The sequence below is a fragment of the Mobula birostris genome, chromosome 4 (genome assembly GCF_030028105.1).
Source record: "Mobula birostris isolate sMobBir1 chromosome 4, sMobBir1.hap1, whole genome shotgun sequence".
In the NCBI taxonomy this organism is placed as follows: domain Eukaryota; kingdom Metazoa; phylum Chordata; class Chondrichthyes; order Myliobatiformes; family Myliobatidae; genus Mobula; species Mobula birostris.
This window is the reverse complement of record NC_092373.1, coordinates 172,389,727-172,406,276: the sequence shown is the minus strand read 5'-3', so window position 1 is coordinate 172,406,276 and position 16,550 is coordinate 172,389,727. Positions and strand designations below refer to the sequence as shown.

The 16,550-nt window shown below is 41.2% G+C and overlaps 1 protein-coding gene across 4 annotated transcripts in view; it reads left to right on the top strand.

Moving 5' to 3' along the window:
* Positions 1–16,550, top strand: part of stpg2 (sperm-tail PG-rich repeat containing 2) — a 500,779-nt gene that overhangs the window by 10,841 nt on the left and 473,388 nt on the right. For all 4 annotated transcript variants that reach the window (XM_072254779.1, XM_072254775.1, XM_072254776.1 and 1 more), the window contains exons 2-4: positions 4,088–4,194; positions 10,957–11,106; positions 14,389–14,538. In XM_072254779.1, the coding sequence (XP_072110880.1) occupies positions 4,088–4,194; positions 10,957–11,106; positions 14,389–14,538 (407 nt within the window). The remainder of the gene's footprint in view (positions 1–4,087; positions 4,195–10,956; positions 11,107–14,388; positions 14,539–16,550) is intronic.

The following is a 16,550-nucleotide window of genomic DNA, read 5'->3' as shown; positions in this document are numbered from 1 at the left end:
CCCGAGTCCTCGGCTTTGCTTGTTGCTCGGTGGCTGGGGCGGGGTCGAAGCGCTCGGCAGAGGATGGTGCTCGGAGGGGCTGGTCGGAGCCTTGAAGTTTTTGGACGGACTTAGAGTCCGCTGCGGTCGGGTGCTTCCAATGGTGCTGCATCAGCAAGTTGGCTGCGCTTGGAGGTTCATGGCGGGGAGAGTTCCTCCCTTCTGCCGCCTGTGTGAGATGATGAGTCTATCAGGACTTTGAGACTTTTTTTACCGTGCCCATGGTCTGCTCTTTGTCAAGTTATGGTATTGCTTTGCACTGTTGTAATTATATGTTATAATTATGTGGTTTTGTTAGTTTTAGTCTTGGTTTGCCCTGTGTTTTCTTGTGATATCATTCCAAAGGAACATCGTATCATTTTTTAATGCATGCATTTCTAAATGACAATGAACGAGGACTGAGTGTCCTCATAATCTAATCTAACCTGATCTTCAGCCCATTGAGTACCCCTGTTCCCACATATTTTCTGGTACCTATTCTCTCTCATGTGCACATAAACTCCCATTTCTTTCCCCCAGATTCTTTCCCCTGCCACTTACCCTTCTTAGTCAATTAATTCATCAGCATGTTTGCCATGATGGAATAGTGTGGCAGACTCGATGGGCTAATTCTGCTCCTACGTTTTATTGTCTTATGGAAACTGGAGCGCAGAGAAAATGGGGAAGTGTCATGCAGACAGCACTGGAGGTCGGGTTGGACCTGGGAAAGTGGAACTGTGCCGTAGCTCCACTACCTGCCGCACTACCATGCTTCCCCTTCTGTAATGGTCTGATTTTTCCATGACATCACACATTTCTGGGGAAACTGTTATAACCATTGGAATGACCTTCCTGTTGTGAAGAGGTCGCACTGAAAGCCGGCAGACTTACACAGAATTAAAATGCTGAGTGAATGACTGATGACCGAATCTAAGCTAGCCCGCCACCTGCTGGATAAACTGGGTAGTTCAGTCTTTCCAGAGCAGGTTCTACCCTGAAAGTCACCTCAGTCTGTACTGTGCTGCAATGTCAACGGTGTGTTAAGCACTGTTTTTGAATTCCAAGGTAATTGGCATACAGACCAGAGATCAAGTTCTAGGCAATTATACCTGTGCTCAGTCCTCCAAGTTCAGCCTTACCAGTGTTTTGTGAAGTTGCAATAAAATATCAAGAATTCTTATATTTTGTGCCCCAAGCTGTGAAAGCAGGCATGCCACATCTTCTTCACTGCCCTATCCACCTGTGTTGCCATTTTAAGAGAATCTGAATCCCTAGATCCCTCTGTTCATCAAATGGAAACACAGGAGACTACTTGAATCTGGAGCAACAGTCAATCTGCTGGAGGGGCTCAGCAGTGTAAGCTTCATTGGCGGGGAGAAAGCAGCTTCAACGCTTTGGGTTGAGGTCCAGCATCAGGGCTTGCAGATTGTTGTTGTGGTGTATATCACTTGTTCCCGAGTAAGACCGTGACATCTTGTCTATTGTCTCAATAATAGATGATTCAAGGATCAGGCAACCGAGATTCGCGAGCTGGGAAGAAGATACATGGAGAATGGGAAGAAAAGTTCTTCATGTAGAGAACTGTGTCACTGTCTGAAAGGATGGTAAAAATAGCCATTCCGGAGTTTGAAAAGGGATTTTGAAAAGCATTTGAGGGAAAATAATCTCTTGTGTTATAGAGTGAGTATGGAATGGGACTGATCTACAAAGAGCTGGTGCAGACATAACAGGTAGAATGGCTTCCTCCCATGCTGTTACAATTTGTTGATTCTATTCAAGAAGGAATTATCCCAGAACGTAGGAAGGTTATGAAAATGTTTGATAGAATTGATTGTGGACCTCAGGAAGGGGAATTCGGGAGAACACACACCAGTCATTGAGGAGCCAGCAAGTGATAGAAAGGATGAGCAGCTTCAGGTTCTTGGCTGTCAACATCTGAGAGGATCTAACTTGGGTCCACCATTGATGCAATTACAAAGCAGGCATGACGGTGGTTCTACTTGATTAGGAGTTTGAGGAGATTTGGTACGAAAGCAAAGACTCCTGCAAATTTCTACAGGTGTATGGTGGAGAGCATTCTAACTGGTTCATTCATCTCCTGATATAGAGGCTCTAATGCACTGGATTGAAAGTGATTGCTGAGGGTTGTAGACAGCCAGCTGCATCATGGGCACAAGTAGCCCACCATTGAGAGGTGATACAGGAGCCTAAAGACTCAGACTCAGGACTCAGCAACAACTTCTTCTCCTCTGCCATCAGATTTCTGAATGTTTCATAAATACTGCCACATCATTCCTCCTTTGCACTGTTTATATTTGTAAATTATGATAAGTTTTATGTCTTGCACTGTACTGTTCCCACACAACAATACATTTCACAGCATGTTTCAATGTTAATAAAACTGATTCTGATTCTGAAGTTGTTTCCACGTGTTTGTGAAACTAGGTGTCATATGATATATCCAATAGGGAAATATCCATTATTTACTTAATTAAATAATGAGTAACTAACTGTGTGTCACAAGCAGTTAGGGAAAATAAATTGAAGCATTTGATTTCAAACTAGAAAAGCCTAATACACAAAATGAGAAGGGAGTCATTGCCTGCAATGAGCCATATCTCCTCATTCCCTGCATATTCATGTATCTATCTAAAAGCCACTTAAATGCCATTATTGTACCTGCTTCCCCTGGCAGTGCTTTCCAGGCACTTGCTATTCTGTGTGTTTAATAGAAAAAATCTTGCCCTGCTCATCTCCTTCAAATGTTTCCCATCTCACCTTAAACCTATGTTATATATCTACCTTGGGGGAGAAAAAGCTGTTCTCTCTCTACGCCTCTTGTAATTTTGTAAACTTCCATCAGGTTGCCCCTCAGCCTCTAATGCTCCAGAGAAAACAATCCAAGTTTTGTTCAGCTTCCCTTCGTTGCTGTTACTGTCTAATCCAGACAACGTCAAAGTAAATATCTTTTGCAACACACACGCAATGTGTTGGAGGAACCCAGCAGGTCAGGCAGCATCTGTGGATGGGAACAAACAGTCGACACTTCGAGCTGAGACCCTTCTTCAGGTCTCCTGATGAGGGGTTTCGGCCCGAAGTGTGGGCTGTTTGTTCCATCCTTGGATGCTGCCTGAGCTTCTGGGCTCCTCCAGCACATTGTGTGTTGCTCTAGATTTCCAGCATCTGCAAGTACCTCTTGTGTCTATGATTTAAACCTCTTAAATTCTTCTTGTAATGTTGGGACTAGAACTGCACACAATATTCCAAATGTAGCTGAACAAAACTTTTCTTAGCCTCTGTTATAGCATCAAAGAAAACGGCCACAAGGTTCCCCCAAGCAACATTTAGATAATTATTAATGTAGGTTGATTAAGGGCATTTGCCGTAACATGAAGGATCATTCCTCTTTCCTTGAAGCAGCTTTATGAAATCTTTTGCGAAGGTAGCTTTTCCTTGATTAGTATCTCATGTGGATGATGACACCTCCAGTGGTGCAGCTAAAAGTCTCAGTCTTGGTTGCTGTGGAGTGGGATTTAGAGCCACACGAATGCAAACAGAAATATAAACTGCTGGAGAAACTGAGCACAGGTCAGGCAACATTTGTGGAAGAAGAGGGATAGTCAGCATTTCTGTTCCTGATGCAGGGCCTCAACCCAAAATATCAACCATCTCTCTGCCTCCACAGATGCTGCCTGACCCGCCGCGTTCCACCAGCATGTTGTTTCTCGCTCCAAGTTACAACATTGGCAGTATCCACACAAATGTGATGATTTTGCATCTAGAATCTGTCAATAACAGCTTTCCACAGGAGTGTTGAATCTTCTAATTTATCCTTCAAAGTTGGCATGCAATCTGATAATTTACCTGGAAGCCTCCCACCACTGTCTTTCTTTTGATGGCCACCTAAACCTGGCAATAAATTTGACTTATGAACAATATTTCTTTGAAGCTTTTCCAGAAGGAATGTTTAAGAAGGAATGTTCACAATATTTTGTAAGACATAGATTGTGAAATAGCATGTTAGCAGGGTAAAAAAAAGAATCTCTAAGTTAGTTTTCTTTCATTACAGATGGATATGCTCCCTTTCTGTCTTTGACAAGCCGTGAATCTGTGCTCATTACACCGGGAGCTCTTCTGGCTCCAGGTCCACAGCACTATGACGTTAATCCTGTTCAGGTAGGATGAAGTCCCTGCCAGTTCTGTATAAAAGAGATAAGACAGCCTTATAAATTCAGCAAATATTTCCAAGTAATTGCGGAGCAACTTCTGGTATAGCTACTGTAGGCATATGACCTCTTTGTGCATGTTGGTTAGAATTCCCGAGTACATGTCATTGTAGGTAGCTGATCATTAAACTCAATAGATTGATACAATGCTGAAACACTGACTTTTGATCCCAGCTGCTGCCTAACAAATTTTTGAAGGTTTATTGCATTTTAACAATACGATAATGCTATTCACACAGATTATTAATGTTGAAAATCTCTCTGAAGCAAATCACCGATGGAAAAAATATAGAAGTATATGCAGAAAATTATAAATTGCATAGATAGATTTTCATTGCTTGTTTACAGGTGAGTGTTTTACATGGAAGAGTCCAAAGCTTTTGCTATCTTAATGTGTTTTTATAACATTTTTATTTCATTAGAATTAAGTTACAGGTTTTCTACATCATATATTATACAGGTAATTCTTCTACAACAGTCATCAGTTCAAAGCCCAACTTATCATGTCATGATTGAATTAAATAAGCCCCAACAAGTGGTGAACCAGCATTCGTAAGTGACCTTAAAAGCAGTTAGGTTGTCACCAAATGTCAGCTTATTTAATCCTATGGATATCAATCAGGATGCCATTCTAAGCTGACTTGTGTGTGTGATTGTAAGGTCCTCATTGTGTCATAAAGTCACATATACAGCTGGTCCTTCACTGCACAGTATCCATGCCTACAGTTAAATATCAGTCCACAATAATCCTATTGACCATTTCTTGGTCCAGAGCCTTCAATGGTTTGACAATTCAAGTACTCCTCTAGATACTTCTGAAATGTTTCTTCAGTGTCATTAACTTCAGTGTAATTAGCTTTTAGTAATTGCCTTTACCAAGTAACTGCCTTTACCAATACATGAATATAAAAGTAATGGAGGGCAATGCATGACACACAATAAGAGGATATTTAGTATAAAATGGTGTCAAGATCGACACAACATCATGCTGAATTGATCCATATTCTATGTCCTAAATAATTCCTTGTCTGTGTTGTGTCTAAGTCAGGAGCATTGTAAAGAGAAATTGAAGCAAAACAGAAAAATGCTCAGGCATTTTTATAGACAAAGAAGTAGAGTTAATGTTTCAGAAAACCCCATGTCAGAGCTGTAAAAATAAGAAAACTTGTTAGTTTTAAGTTGCAGAGAAAGAGGTGAAGGATAGGGTAAATGGAATATCGCTGATATGACAAGACCAGTCCTGCTCAAGTGTCCTTTGTGCTTATGGATGACTGATCTGGTAGGTTGGTTCAGGAAATGAGGATGCCTGGGATCCAGGGTGAATTGTAAGTTTGGATTTGGAACTGGCTCGCTGGTAAAAGACAGAGTCGGGGTAGAAGGCTGTTTTTCTGGCTGGAGGTCCATGACTGGTGGTGTTCTGCAAGCTTTGGTGCTGGGAGCTCTGTTTTTTCTGATATATATCAATGACTTGGGTGGAAATATAGTTGGATGGATTAGTAAGCTGCAGATGACACCAAGATTGGTGGTGTTGAGGGCAATATAAAGGACTGTCAAAGAAAACAATGGGATATAGATCATATATATATATATATAGCTGGAGAAGTGCAAATGGAGTTTAATCTGGACAAGTGTGAGGTGTTGCACTTTGGGAAGACCAATGAGATTGAAATGAGATGGACCTTGGGGTTCAAGTGCATAGTTCACTGAAAATAGCCACACAAGTAGATGAAGTGGTAAGGATTTTAATGTGGCTTTTTAGACAGACACATGATTGTGACAGAATATTGATGATACACAGGAAGAGGACATACGTTATAATTTGGCATTAAGATCAGAAGAATTCTGTTCTATGCTCTAGATAGAGAGAAACCAAACATCAAGACTTTTACATGCTCTAAATTGCAGGCTTACGAAGTTGCTGAAACCTAAAACCAAAAGAAGGATGCTGGAAATGCTGAGCAGAACAGGCAGTGTCAGGGGAGGGAGAAACTGAGATCATACTGCAGATAGATAACCTTAAATAGAATTGGCTAATTCTGATACGAACAGGCAAAGCAAGTTATCTGAAATTGCTGGATTTGACAAGGCTGCGGTGTGCCCAGATAGAAGATGTTGTTCCTCAACGTTTCAATTTAAAGTAAATTTGCTATCAAAGTATGTTTACGTCACCAATACAACCCTGAGATTCGCCTTCTTGCAGGTGAATCAGTGAAAAGCTGCACACCAAGACTAACAAACTAATGTACAAAGAAGACAAGCTGTTCAAATGAAAAATAAATAAGTAAATAAATAATTCTGAGAACATGAGTTGTAGAGTGGATCAGCATGGAGGTTGTTTCATCTTTTGTGGCTCTTTAAAAAAAATAAGCCAATCTTTTACAATTTCCTGATTAGAGCCATTATACCATGGCTATTTTCAACTGCGCAGAATAGATTTACAATTCCAACAAGAACTGGCTCATCCAATTTTGTAAAGATGCACACAAAACCTCTCCAGGTTTTTCTGCAGGATTTATACATAATGGATTTTTCCAAAGCTCTATATTCCTTGTATGAGAAACATAAAACAAATAACTGTTCTTACCAAAAATTACATTGTAATGGTGCCATTTAGCAATTTATATGCATTTTACTTTTGGTATATAGGTGAATTAAATCAAATATATAGTATTATGCTTCCACTTTGTAGCTTGAGATCCATTAGTGGCAATACAGGTTACATAAATTTTAGTCATCACAATTTTAAAGCATTAAAATCAATCATATATTCTTTACGATCATTAACAAATTTCTTGCACATTAAGTGGTTTATTATTAGAAAATAACTTTCTTGCAAAGTCTCCAGGAAATAATCTGCTGATTAATTGTTATTTTCATACTGTTTGTCAAATTAATGATGTAAAGAAAATTGACATTCCAGCAAAGCTGTGCCTCTACCACAACTCTTTTATAGATAACAGCTGAAGACTTTTTAGAGGTCAGGAGATGACATTTTCAACAGGATCATTGCCCACTTGAAGGCACTTGTCTCGTTTGGGCTACATAATTTATTAGAGGTTTGTGTGTCTGGTAGCATCTTTTGCCCCTCCCTAAATTTCAGTACCTTAGATTGTTAGACCATAAAACCATAAGACAGAGTAGAATTAGGCCATTCAGCCCATCGAGTCTACTCTGCCAATCCTTCATGGCTGATCCTGGATCCCACTCAACCCCATACAGCTGCCTTCTCATCATATCCTTTGATGCCCTGTGTGATCAGGAAACGATTAACTTCCACCTTAAATATACGCACGGACTTAGCCTCCATCACAGTCTGTGGCAGAGCATTCCACAGATTTGCTACTCCCTGGCTAAAAAAAAAACTTTCCTTACTGCTGTTCTAAAGGGCCACTCCTCAGTTTTGAGGTTGTGCCCTCTAGTTCTGGATACCTCCACCATAGGGAACATCCTCTCCACATCCACCCTATCTAGTCCTTTCAACGTTCGGTAGTTTCAATGAGATCCCGCCGCATTCTTCTAAATTCTAGTGACTACAGGCCCAAAGCTGCCAAACGCTCTAAATATGTTAACCCCTTCATTCCCGGAATCATCCTTGGAACCTCCTCTGGACTCTTTTCAATGACCAACACGTACTTTCTGAGATATGGAGCCCATAACTGTTGACAATACCCCAAGTGCGGTCTGATTAGTGTCTTATAAAGGCTCAGCATTATCTCCTTGCTTTTATATTCTATTTCCCTTGAAATAAATGCCAACTTTGCATTTGCCTTCTTTACCACAGACACAACCTGTAAATTAACCTTCTGAGTCTTACACAAGGACTCCTAAATCCCTCTGCACCTCTGAAGTCTGAACCTTCTCCCCATTGAGAATATCTGCACTATTGTTTCTTTTACCAAAATGCATCATCGTACATTTCCCAACACTGTGTTCCATCTGTCACTTTTTGCCCATTCTTCCAATTTGTATGTCCTGCTGCAATTGCATTGCTTCCTCAGCTCTACCTACCCCTCCACCTATCTTTGTATCCTCTGCAAACAAAGCTATCCATTATCTAAATCATTGACAAACATGCGAAAAGCAGTGGTCCCAATACTGACCGCTGAGGAATACCAGTAGTTATCGGCAGCCAACCAGAAATGGCCCCTTTTGGTCACACTTGCTACCTCCTACCTGTCAGCCATTCTGCTAATCCTTGATGGGCCACTTTAGAGCGGGGGGCCAGTTAAGAATTAATCACATGGCTGAGTGCCTGGAGTCACTTATTGACCAAGATGTGTAAGGAGAGCAAATTTTCTTCTCTAAAGACCACTTAGCGAGGCAGCTTATTCAATAGCTTTATGGGGTATCTTAAGTTCTAACTTCTCCAGAATTTAATTGTATTTAAATTTGTCATCTGTCTTGGTGGGACTTGAATTGGAAATTTTGCAATGATCTTTTGAGGCATTGGATTGGTGGACACCTGTTTGAGTGTTGCTGAAAAAAACTGCCTTTGCTCAATGTCAGGAAAAACTAAAGTGCTGATTATTGACTTCAGGAAGGGGAAGGATGGTGAACATGTGTTAGTGATTTTTTTGGGTTAGCACATATAGCAATAAAGTTTAACTGACTTCAGCCACCAGCATTCAGATTCGAATATGAACTCTGGATTAAGTCTAAAATGCAGCTCTGATCAATGGGTTCCAAAGAGCCGTCAACCAAGTTAATTGGAAGAACAGACAATACTGAATCAAATTTGTTACTTGTGTGTATTTGGGTGTCTGTAATATAGGTGTGAAGAGGGAGGTGCGATGGTGGGAAAAATCCAGGCATTTGAAACTGTTACATATAATTCAAAGGAAGCATTGCAAAAATGGAATTGTCCTGTGACCTTAGCCTGAATTGTCCTTTGATCCTTAGCATATAAAATATCATGCAGTGTTGGGTCAGGCAGAGCACTTGCTCCGAAAGGGGATCGATCTCCCCCTCCTCCCCACCCCTATTGAGCAGGAAGTACAGAAGTCTGAAGTCCCAAACCACCAGGTTCAAAACCAGCTACTTCCCTTCAACCATTTGTTTTTGAAGTAACTATCAAAACTCTAATCACTACAGTTTGATAACGTGATGACCATTTTGATCACTTTGCACTAAAATGGATCTTTTTTTAGTTCTAATTGTGGTCTTTCTTGCAAAAATTTTGTGCTGTATAATTCAAACTTGCTTTATGTCTTTTTCTTGTGAATGCTGCTTATATGATGCCATGTGCCCGTGATACTGCTGCAAGTAAGTTTTTCATCACATTTGTATATGCATGTACACATACATATGACAAGAAGCCCAGCTTTGACTTTGGTTTGTAACCTGGTATTGAGCTATCACAGTTACAGCTCCAGATATTGATGCAACCTGTTGCCATTCAGAGCATAAAAGCAACTCAGGTCTCTCTCTTTGGAGCCATTAGAAGTATGGAGTGCACCTAGTGTCTTTTTGGCCCTGCATGACTGTGCTGGTCTTTGAAAGAATTACTACCTCATCTCACACTTCCCTTTTCCAAAGACTCTGTGTTCCAGATCATAATTGGCTATGGGCTATTGAACATTTCTTATCTCATCTCCTTTTTGCTGGTTAATCCTGTTTGGATTTTAATGGTGAAGAGTTTTGAAAGACTTTTGTTTTGTCTTTGTTACCTTGGTGGATGTACACTTGATAAAACCTGCTAGCACAACAGTGATGTGCATTAAGTTAATGAAAAGTAAGGAATAAATTTTGAGAGGCAGGATTTAAGATTGGTTGTGTGCATTGTTTGCACCCGGTACTGAATTAGGGTCTAAACTAGTGTATTAAGTGGAAATATGGGTAGGTTTTGCATAGGTCTCTCCACCTGAGTTTCTTAGAGTAAGTAGGCGATCACCAATGCTCTTTGGGAAAATCTACCTGTCAACCTGGTGATCTAGGCTCTATAGCATTTTGCGTAGTGGAGACAAAACTCAATCCTCCTGTGCTTCAATGTACTGGGAAGGTTGTCCTTATAAGCCTTTCCACTGCTCAATATTACAACAGGAATGTTGGAGACACTAGCACTAGACCAAGAGCATAAGGACATATTGTATAGATTACGCTTGATGTCTTTTGAGTATAGAGGATTCAGTGAGGTGTTTAGCGGGATCTGGAAGATAGAGAGAAACTATTTCATTTGTGGAGATACTCCAATGCAAACTATTAGAATTGATTTTCTTCACAAAAAGGATGGAAGAAATTAAAAATTCTTTCCCCATATTGGAAGTTGGCTATCCAGTGAAAGTTTCAAAACTAAGACTGGTAAATGTTTAATAGGCAAAGCACACAAAATGCTGGAGGAAATCAGCAGGTCAGGTAGCATCCATGGAAATGAACAGTCCATGCCTCGGGCCGAGACCCTTCGTCAAGACTGTTTAATAGGCGTGAGCATTAAGGAATAATGAACCAAATTCATAGAGGTAAAGCGAAAATGCTGGAAACACTCAGCAGATCAGGCAGCATCTGTGGAGGTAACATTGTCCTTGATCTGACTGAAAGGCAGGGATGTTCCAAAAGATTGAATAGGATCCTACTGTACTTTTGTTCTTGAGTAACATCCTGAAGTCTAGTTAAGTAGACCACGTAGTAGCCAAAGGACGCACTCTGCAGCACCTGATCTTGTTTGTCTGTGTTAAACCTGACACAGTGTTGCAATTATCCATGTTTTGAATTTCAGGAGCACATCAAAGGAGGGCAGAGCATGAAGAACAGGGAGGCCCGTTTCAAAGAAGCTGGAGCAGACTTACCAGGACCTGGTTCCTACGATGTGTACCCAATGAACCTTGCTGAGAAAATGAACAAAGCACCCAAGCTACACTGCACGGCGGTGAGCTCTAATCTCTTCCTTTCAAAAGCTTTTGTAGCTCTAGAACATGAACCCACTCCATCAGACATATGGCAGCGTATAAAGGATATTGACAACGTTTCTACAGCATAGCAGCCTCAATATCTCCTTGGTGGTTCTATGAAAGTAACTAACTTTTGATCCCACTGTGTTACCAGTGGGTTGGAAGCAAGGGAGGGCTTTGTGGCAGGATTTACAACTGAAAACATTGTACTTATTCAAGCGTTTATTTATCCACTAAACAGCTGGGTCCACTTTATAGCAGCATCTGTTTTACTGCAGAGTCTATTTAACCGCAGGATCTGTTTTACTGCAGAACTTATTTTATTGCTGAATCTATTTTACAGCAGTCTGTTTCATCAACAGAGTCTGCTTAGACACACGGTCTGTTTAAAGCATGTCTCCAGAAATTACCAGTAAGGAAAAAAATTGAGTGAAATTAAAGGGATAACAAATAGAACATGAATAAGCCACTTGGGCCCTTGTTTCTGATAAATCATTCAATAAAATCGGAATCAGAATCAGGTTTATTATCACCGGCATGTGCTGTGAAATTTTTAAACTTAGCAGCAGCAGTTCAATGCAATGCATAATATAGAAGAGAAAAAAAATAAGTAGATCAGTTACAGTATATGTATATTGAATAGATTAAAAATCGTGCAACATCAGAAATAATATATATTGAAAAAGTGAGGTAGTGTTCACGGGTTCAATGTTCATTTAGGAATCGGATGGCAGGGGGGAAGAAGCTGTTCCTGAATCACTGAGTGTGTGCCTTCAGGTTTCTGAACCTCCTACCTGATGGTAACAGTGAGAAAAGGGCGTGTCCTGGGTGCTAGGAGTGCTTAATAATGGACACTGCCTTTCTGAGACACTGTTCTTCGAAGGTGTCCTGGGTATTTTGTAGGCTAGTACCCAAGATGGAGCTGACTAAATTACAACCCTCTGTTGTAATCGAAGTCAGAATCAAGTTCATTTATAAAGATGATGGCTGATCTTTAACCTCTGCTCTAATATTGTATCCTACTATCAACAAATCAATCCCCTTTTAGGACCAGTTTTGAGTTTACACCCACACCGAGTAGCTCAACACATATCTTTAGACTTCTCTGGAGCAAACTTGTTCGAAGTGCTTCTGATTTTCTGTTAACATCTCTGTTTTGTATAATCTTATCAGATGAGCCCCCAAAAGCCAACTTGGATAAATAATTTTGAAGATTTACTGGTCTCTCTCTGTAGTATTTCTTCTTATGGCTGACCTCTTATTTCTTGAGCCTATGATGCCTCCCGCCCCCCCAATATCATCCAGTGGAAGCCTCAACCCTGAATTTACCCTGCGAACCACCGTAAGAATTTTGTATGTTTTAATCAGATCATCCCTCATTCTCTGGAGTGCATAGAGTCAGAGATAAACAGTATGGAAACTGGTCCTTTGGCTCAACTTGTCCATGCCATGCCGCACACAAAACGCTGAAGGAACTCAACAAGTCAGGAAGCGTCTAAGGAGGGGAATATACAGATGAAGTTTCAGGCCGAGTCCGGATGAAGGGTCTCGACCCGAAGCTTTGACTGTTTATTCTCTTCCATGGATGCTGCTTGACTGCTAAGTTCCTTCAACTTTTTGTGTGCATTACTCAAGATTTCCACCATCAGCAGAAACTCTTGTATCTGCGATCAAGGTGTCTTCCTGGTTTAGTCCCATTTGCCAGCATTAGTGAGTTAACCTCTATATGTTGCCCGACTATACATCTGTCTTAAAGTCTTTTAAACATTTGTACCCCCAACACTGAGCCAGTCTTGTTCACCTCTCCTCACAAGATAACCCTCTCATCTCAGGAATCAGCCCCAGCACAGATACTGAGAGCAGCATGAACTCCAGATGTAGTAGATGGGGAGATTTGCCAGCATGCACAAAATCCAAGCCTGGATATGCTGTAACACTGTGCAGTGCAATAAATGTGAGGGAAAGCATAACTCTCTGACCTTTCAGTAAGTTCCTTTCTAAGGAAGGCCTCATGGGTAATGTAGGAGGAACTCAGCAGGCCAGACAGCATCTATGGAAAAGAGTAAAGTTGACGTTTTGGGCCGAGGCCATCTCCAGTCCTGTTGATAAGTACATGGAAGTAGCACAAAGGGAAAGCAAAACAAAGTGAAGAATGTAGAGTTACAGCCGCAGAGAAAGTGCAGGGCAGGTAGACCAGTAAGGCGTAAGTGTCCTTCAGCTCAACTAAATGTTATGCTATGCATGTCAGTCACAAAGTTAAACAATCAACATGACATATAACATGAATGGACAGATTCTTGAAACAGTCACCCACCACCCAGATCATTGGAGTTGAAATTAGCAAGGATCTTAACTGGGCATCTCACGTCAATCAGATTACAGCCAAAGCAAATAAAATGTTGGGTATCCTGAGATGAAACCTCCACTCGTGTAGTAAATCCGTCAAGGACATGGCATACAAGACACCCGTCCATCCAAAGCTCGAGTATTGCGCGGCCATATAGGATCCCCATCAAGCTAACAATAAGAAGTCCATCGAAACAATCCAACGCCGTGCTGCTCGCTTTCTGTTAAACGATTACAGCAGGAAATCCAGTGTCACCAACATGCTCTCTAACCTTCAATAGGAACCACTTGAAAACCGATGTATTAAACTACGGTTAATTTTCATTTTCAAAGTTCACAACATCACTCCATCAAACATCCAAATTCGTCACAGGGTCAGTTCAACTCAACAGCAAACTGGGCCTCACATATAGGAAACTCCTTCATTCAATAAGATTTGCTACCAGTACTCCCTCTACCCAAGATCAACAAGAGAGTGGAATCTTCTGCCGCCAGACCTGCGCAGTATTTCTGACATTAATATTTTTAAAGATAGACTCAATCAAATCGATTTGGGGAATCTAGTCAAAAAAGCTTATTTTACAATTTAACTCCCACGCTGTTCACACCAACTGCGCGTTATAACAGCTGTCTGGCAGTGCTTGCACAGTACCAAGCAGAAGCAGAGGTGCCATGATGAGGTTGAGCAAGAGATCACCTTTATCGTGCAAGAGAAGTTCATAGTTAATTTGAATTGGAACTATGACTCTATCTTCCATAATAAACTGGTAAGTCTGATAGTGTCATTGCTGGTTACATGCAAACTCAGATCAAGTCACATTAATAAGGATCTATTGTCTAATTTCAGTTGAACAATAATCAAGGCTGTGTGCTGTCATTATAAAGATGATGGTTTTCTCTTCTCTCCACTGCAGTTAGTAATGAGCCCTGCTGCTAGTGCACCATCGATTCCTGCACCAAGCCAATCCTACGGCTACGAAGAGGCTGAAAATGGTGCTCTGTCCAGACACCTACCTCCTTCCAGAGACACGTCGCTCGGGCCCGCCTATTACAGCCCACAATACGTAAGTAACAGCAATGTAGCTCAGTTGGACTAAAAAAAATGAAGTTAATTAAATGCAAATCTATTTTGTTGAACTTTTCTTTCTTTGCTGGAGTATGAATGAAAAGAAAAGCATTTATAATGAATAAGTTGGTTTATTATTGTCACATGCACCAAGCTACAGTGAAGAACTTTGTTTTGCTGCCATCCTTACAGGTCATTTCATCACTGCAGTGCATGAAGATATTATGTGGGAAAACAGTAACAGAATGTAGAGTAAAATATCACAGTTCAAGAGGAAGAGCAGTGCTGCAAACAATAAGGTGCAAGGCCATGGCAAAGTAGACTCTGCGGTCAAGAGTCCTTGTTAAAAAACTAGGGGACCATTCATTGGTCTTACGATGGTGAGATAGAATCTGCCCTTGAGCCAGTGATATGTGCTTCAGGCATTTTTATCCCCTGCCTGATGGGAGAAGAGAGAGCTTAATATAATCATGTAACAACTAATAGAGAAGCAAAACAAAGCTTTACTATGGTACCTGTCTCAATCATTTCCTCTAGCAGCTCATTCCATAGACACACCACACTCTGTGTGAAAAGATTGCCCTTTAGGTCCACTTTAAATCTATCCCCTCTCCCCTTAAATCCCCCTACCCATTCACTTTATCTATGTCCCTTGTGACTTTATAAACCCCTATATGATCACACCTCAGCCTCCTAAACTTCAGGATAGGTAGCGTGATGAGGCACAAGAGACTCTGCAGATGCTGGAAATCTTGAGCAACACACCCAGATTGATGAAGGAACTCAACAGGTCGAGCAGCATCAATGGAGGGAAATGAACAGTCAACACCTTGGGCCAAAACTCTTCATCAGGACTAGAAGGGAAGCGGGTGGAAAATAGAACAAGGTGTTGTCGGAAGGTGCAGGAGCACAAGGAGACAGGTGAGACCAGGTGAGGGGGAAGCTGGGTTAGTGGGGGATAAGCGACGAAAGGAGATCATGTGAGAAGCTGATGGGTGATAGCTGAAAGAGAGAAAGGGTTGAAAAAGAAGCAATTTGATTGGAGAGGATAGTAAACCATGGAATAAAGGGAAGGAAGTGGGGAACCTGAGGGGGGCAGCTCATGAGGGCAGTGGAGAGAAGGGCAACAGACTGAAGGAGAACAAAGGGGTGGAAGAAGAAGAGAGGCATGGTTACTGGAAGTTAGAGAATTCAATATTTATGCTGAAAGGTTGAAGACTACTAAGAAGGGTAAAACTAAAATTATGAGGGGTATAAACAGAGTAAATGTGAATAGGCTCTTTCCACTTAGGTTAGGAGAGATAAATACGAGAGGACATGGCTTTAGGGTAAAAGGGGAAAGGTTTAGGGGGAAAATTAGGGGAACCACTCAGAGAATGGTGGGAGTGTGAAATGAGCTTCCATCTGACGTGGTAAATGCGGGCTCACTCTTAAGTTTTAACAATAAATTGGATAGGTACATGGATGGGAGAGGTCTGGAGGGTTATGGACTGGATGCAGGTCAATGGGACTAGCGGAAAAATGTATCAGCACATACTAGAAGGGCCGAATGGCCTGCTTTCTGTGCTGTAGTATTCTATGGTTCTCTGGAATAGAAGGTGTGGCTCCTCCAACCTACATCTACCTTCATCATGGCAGTAGAGGAGGGCATGGACAGATATATCGGTGTGAGAATGAGAAATGGGTGTCAACATCTCTGAAGACAGAGAGTTTGAGGAGATTTGGTATGTAAAATACCATGACATTTGCCAATGACATTAAACCTGATTCTGAAGTGGAACTGAAATTGTTGTCCTTTGGAGATCCTGGCTGTGGCAATGGACAAAGCAAAGGTATTCAATGAAATGGTCCCCAGCAATGGTGTGGAGTGCAATTCAACATCAGCATGTTACCCAGTTATGGACACAATAATGAATAAAGTAAGCTCTTAGACTGAGAGCACCAAACAACATGCCGGCGTACCTCAACAGGTCAGGCAGTATCTGTGGAGGGAAGTGTACAATCAATATT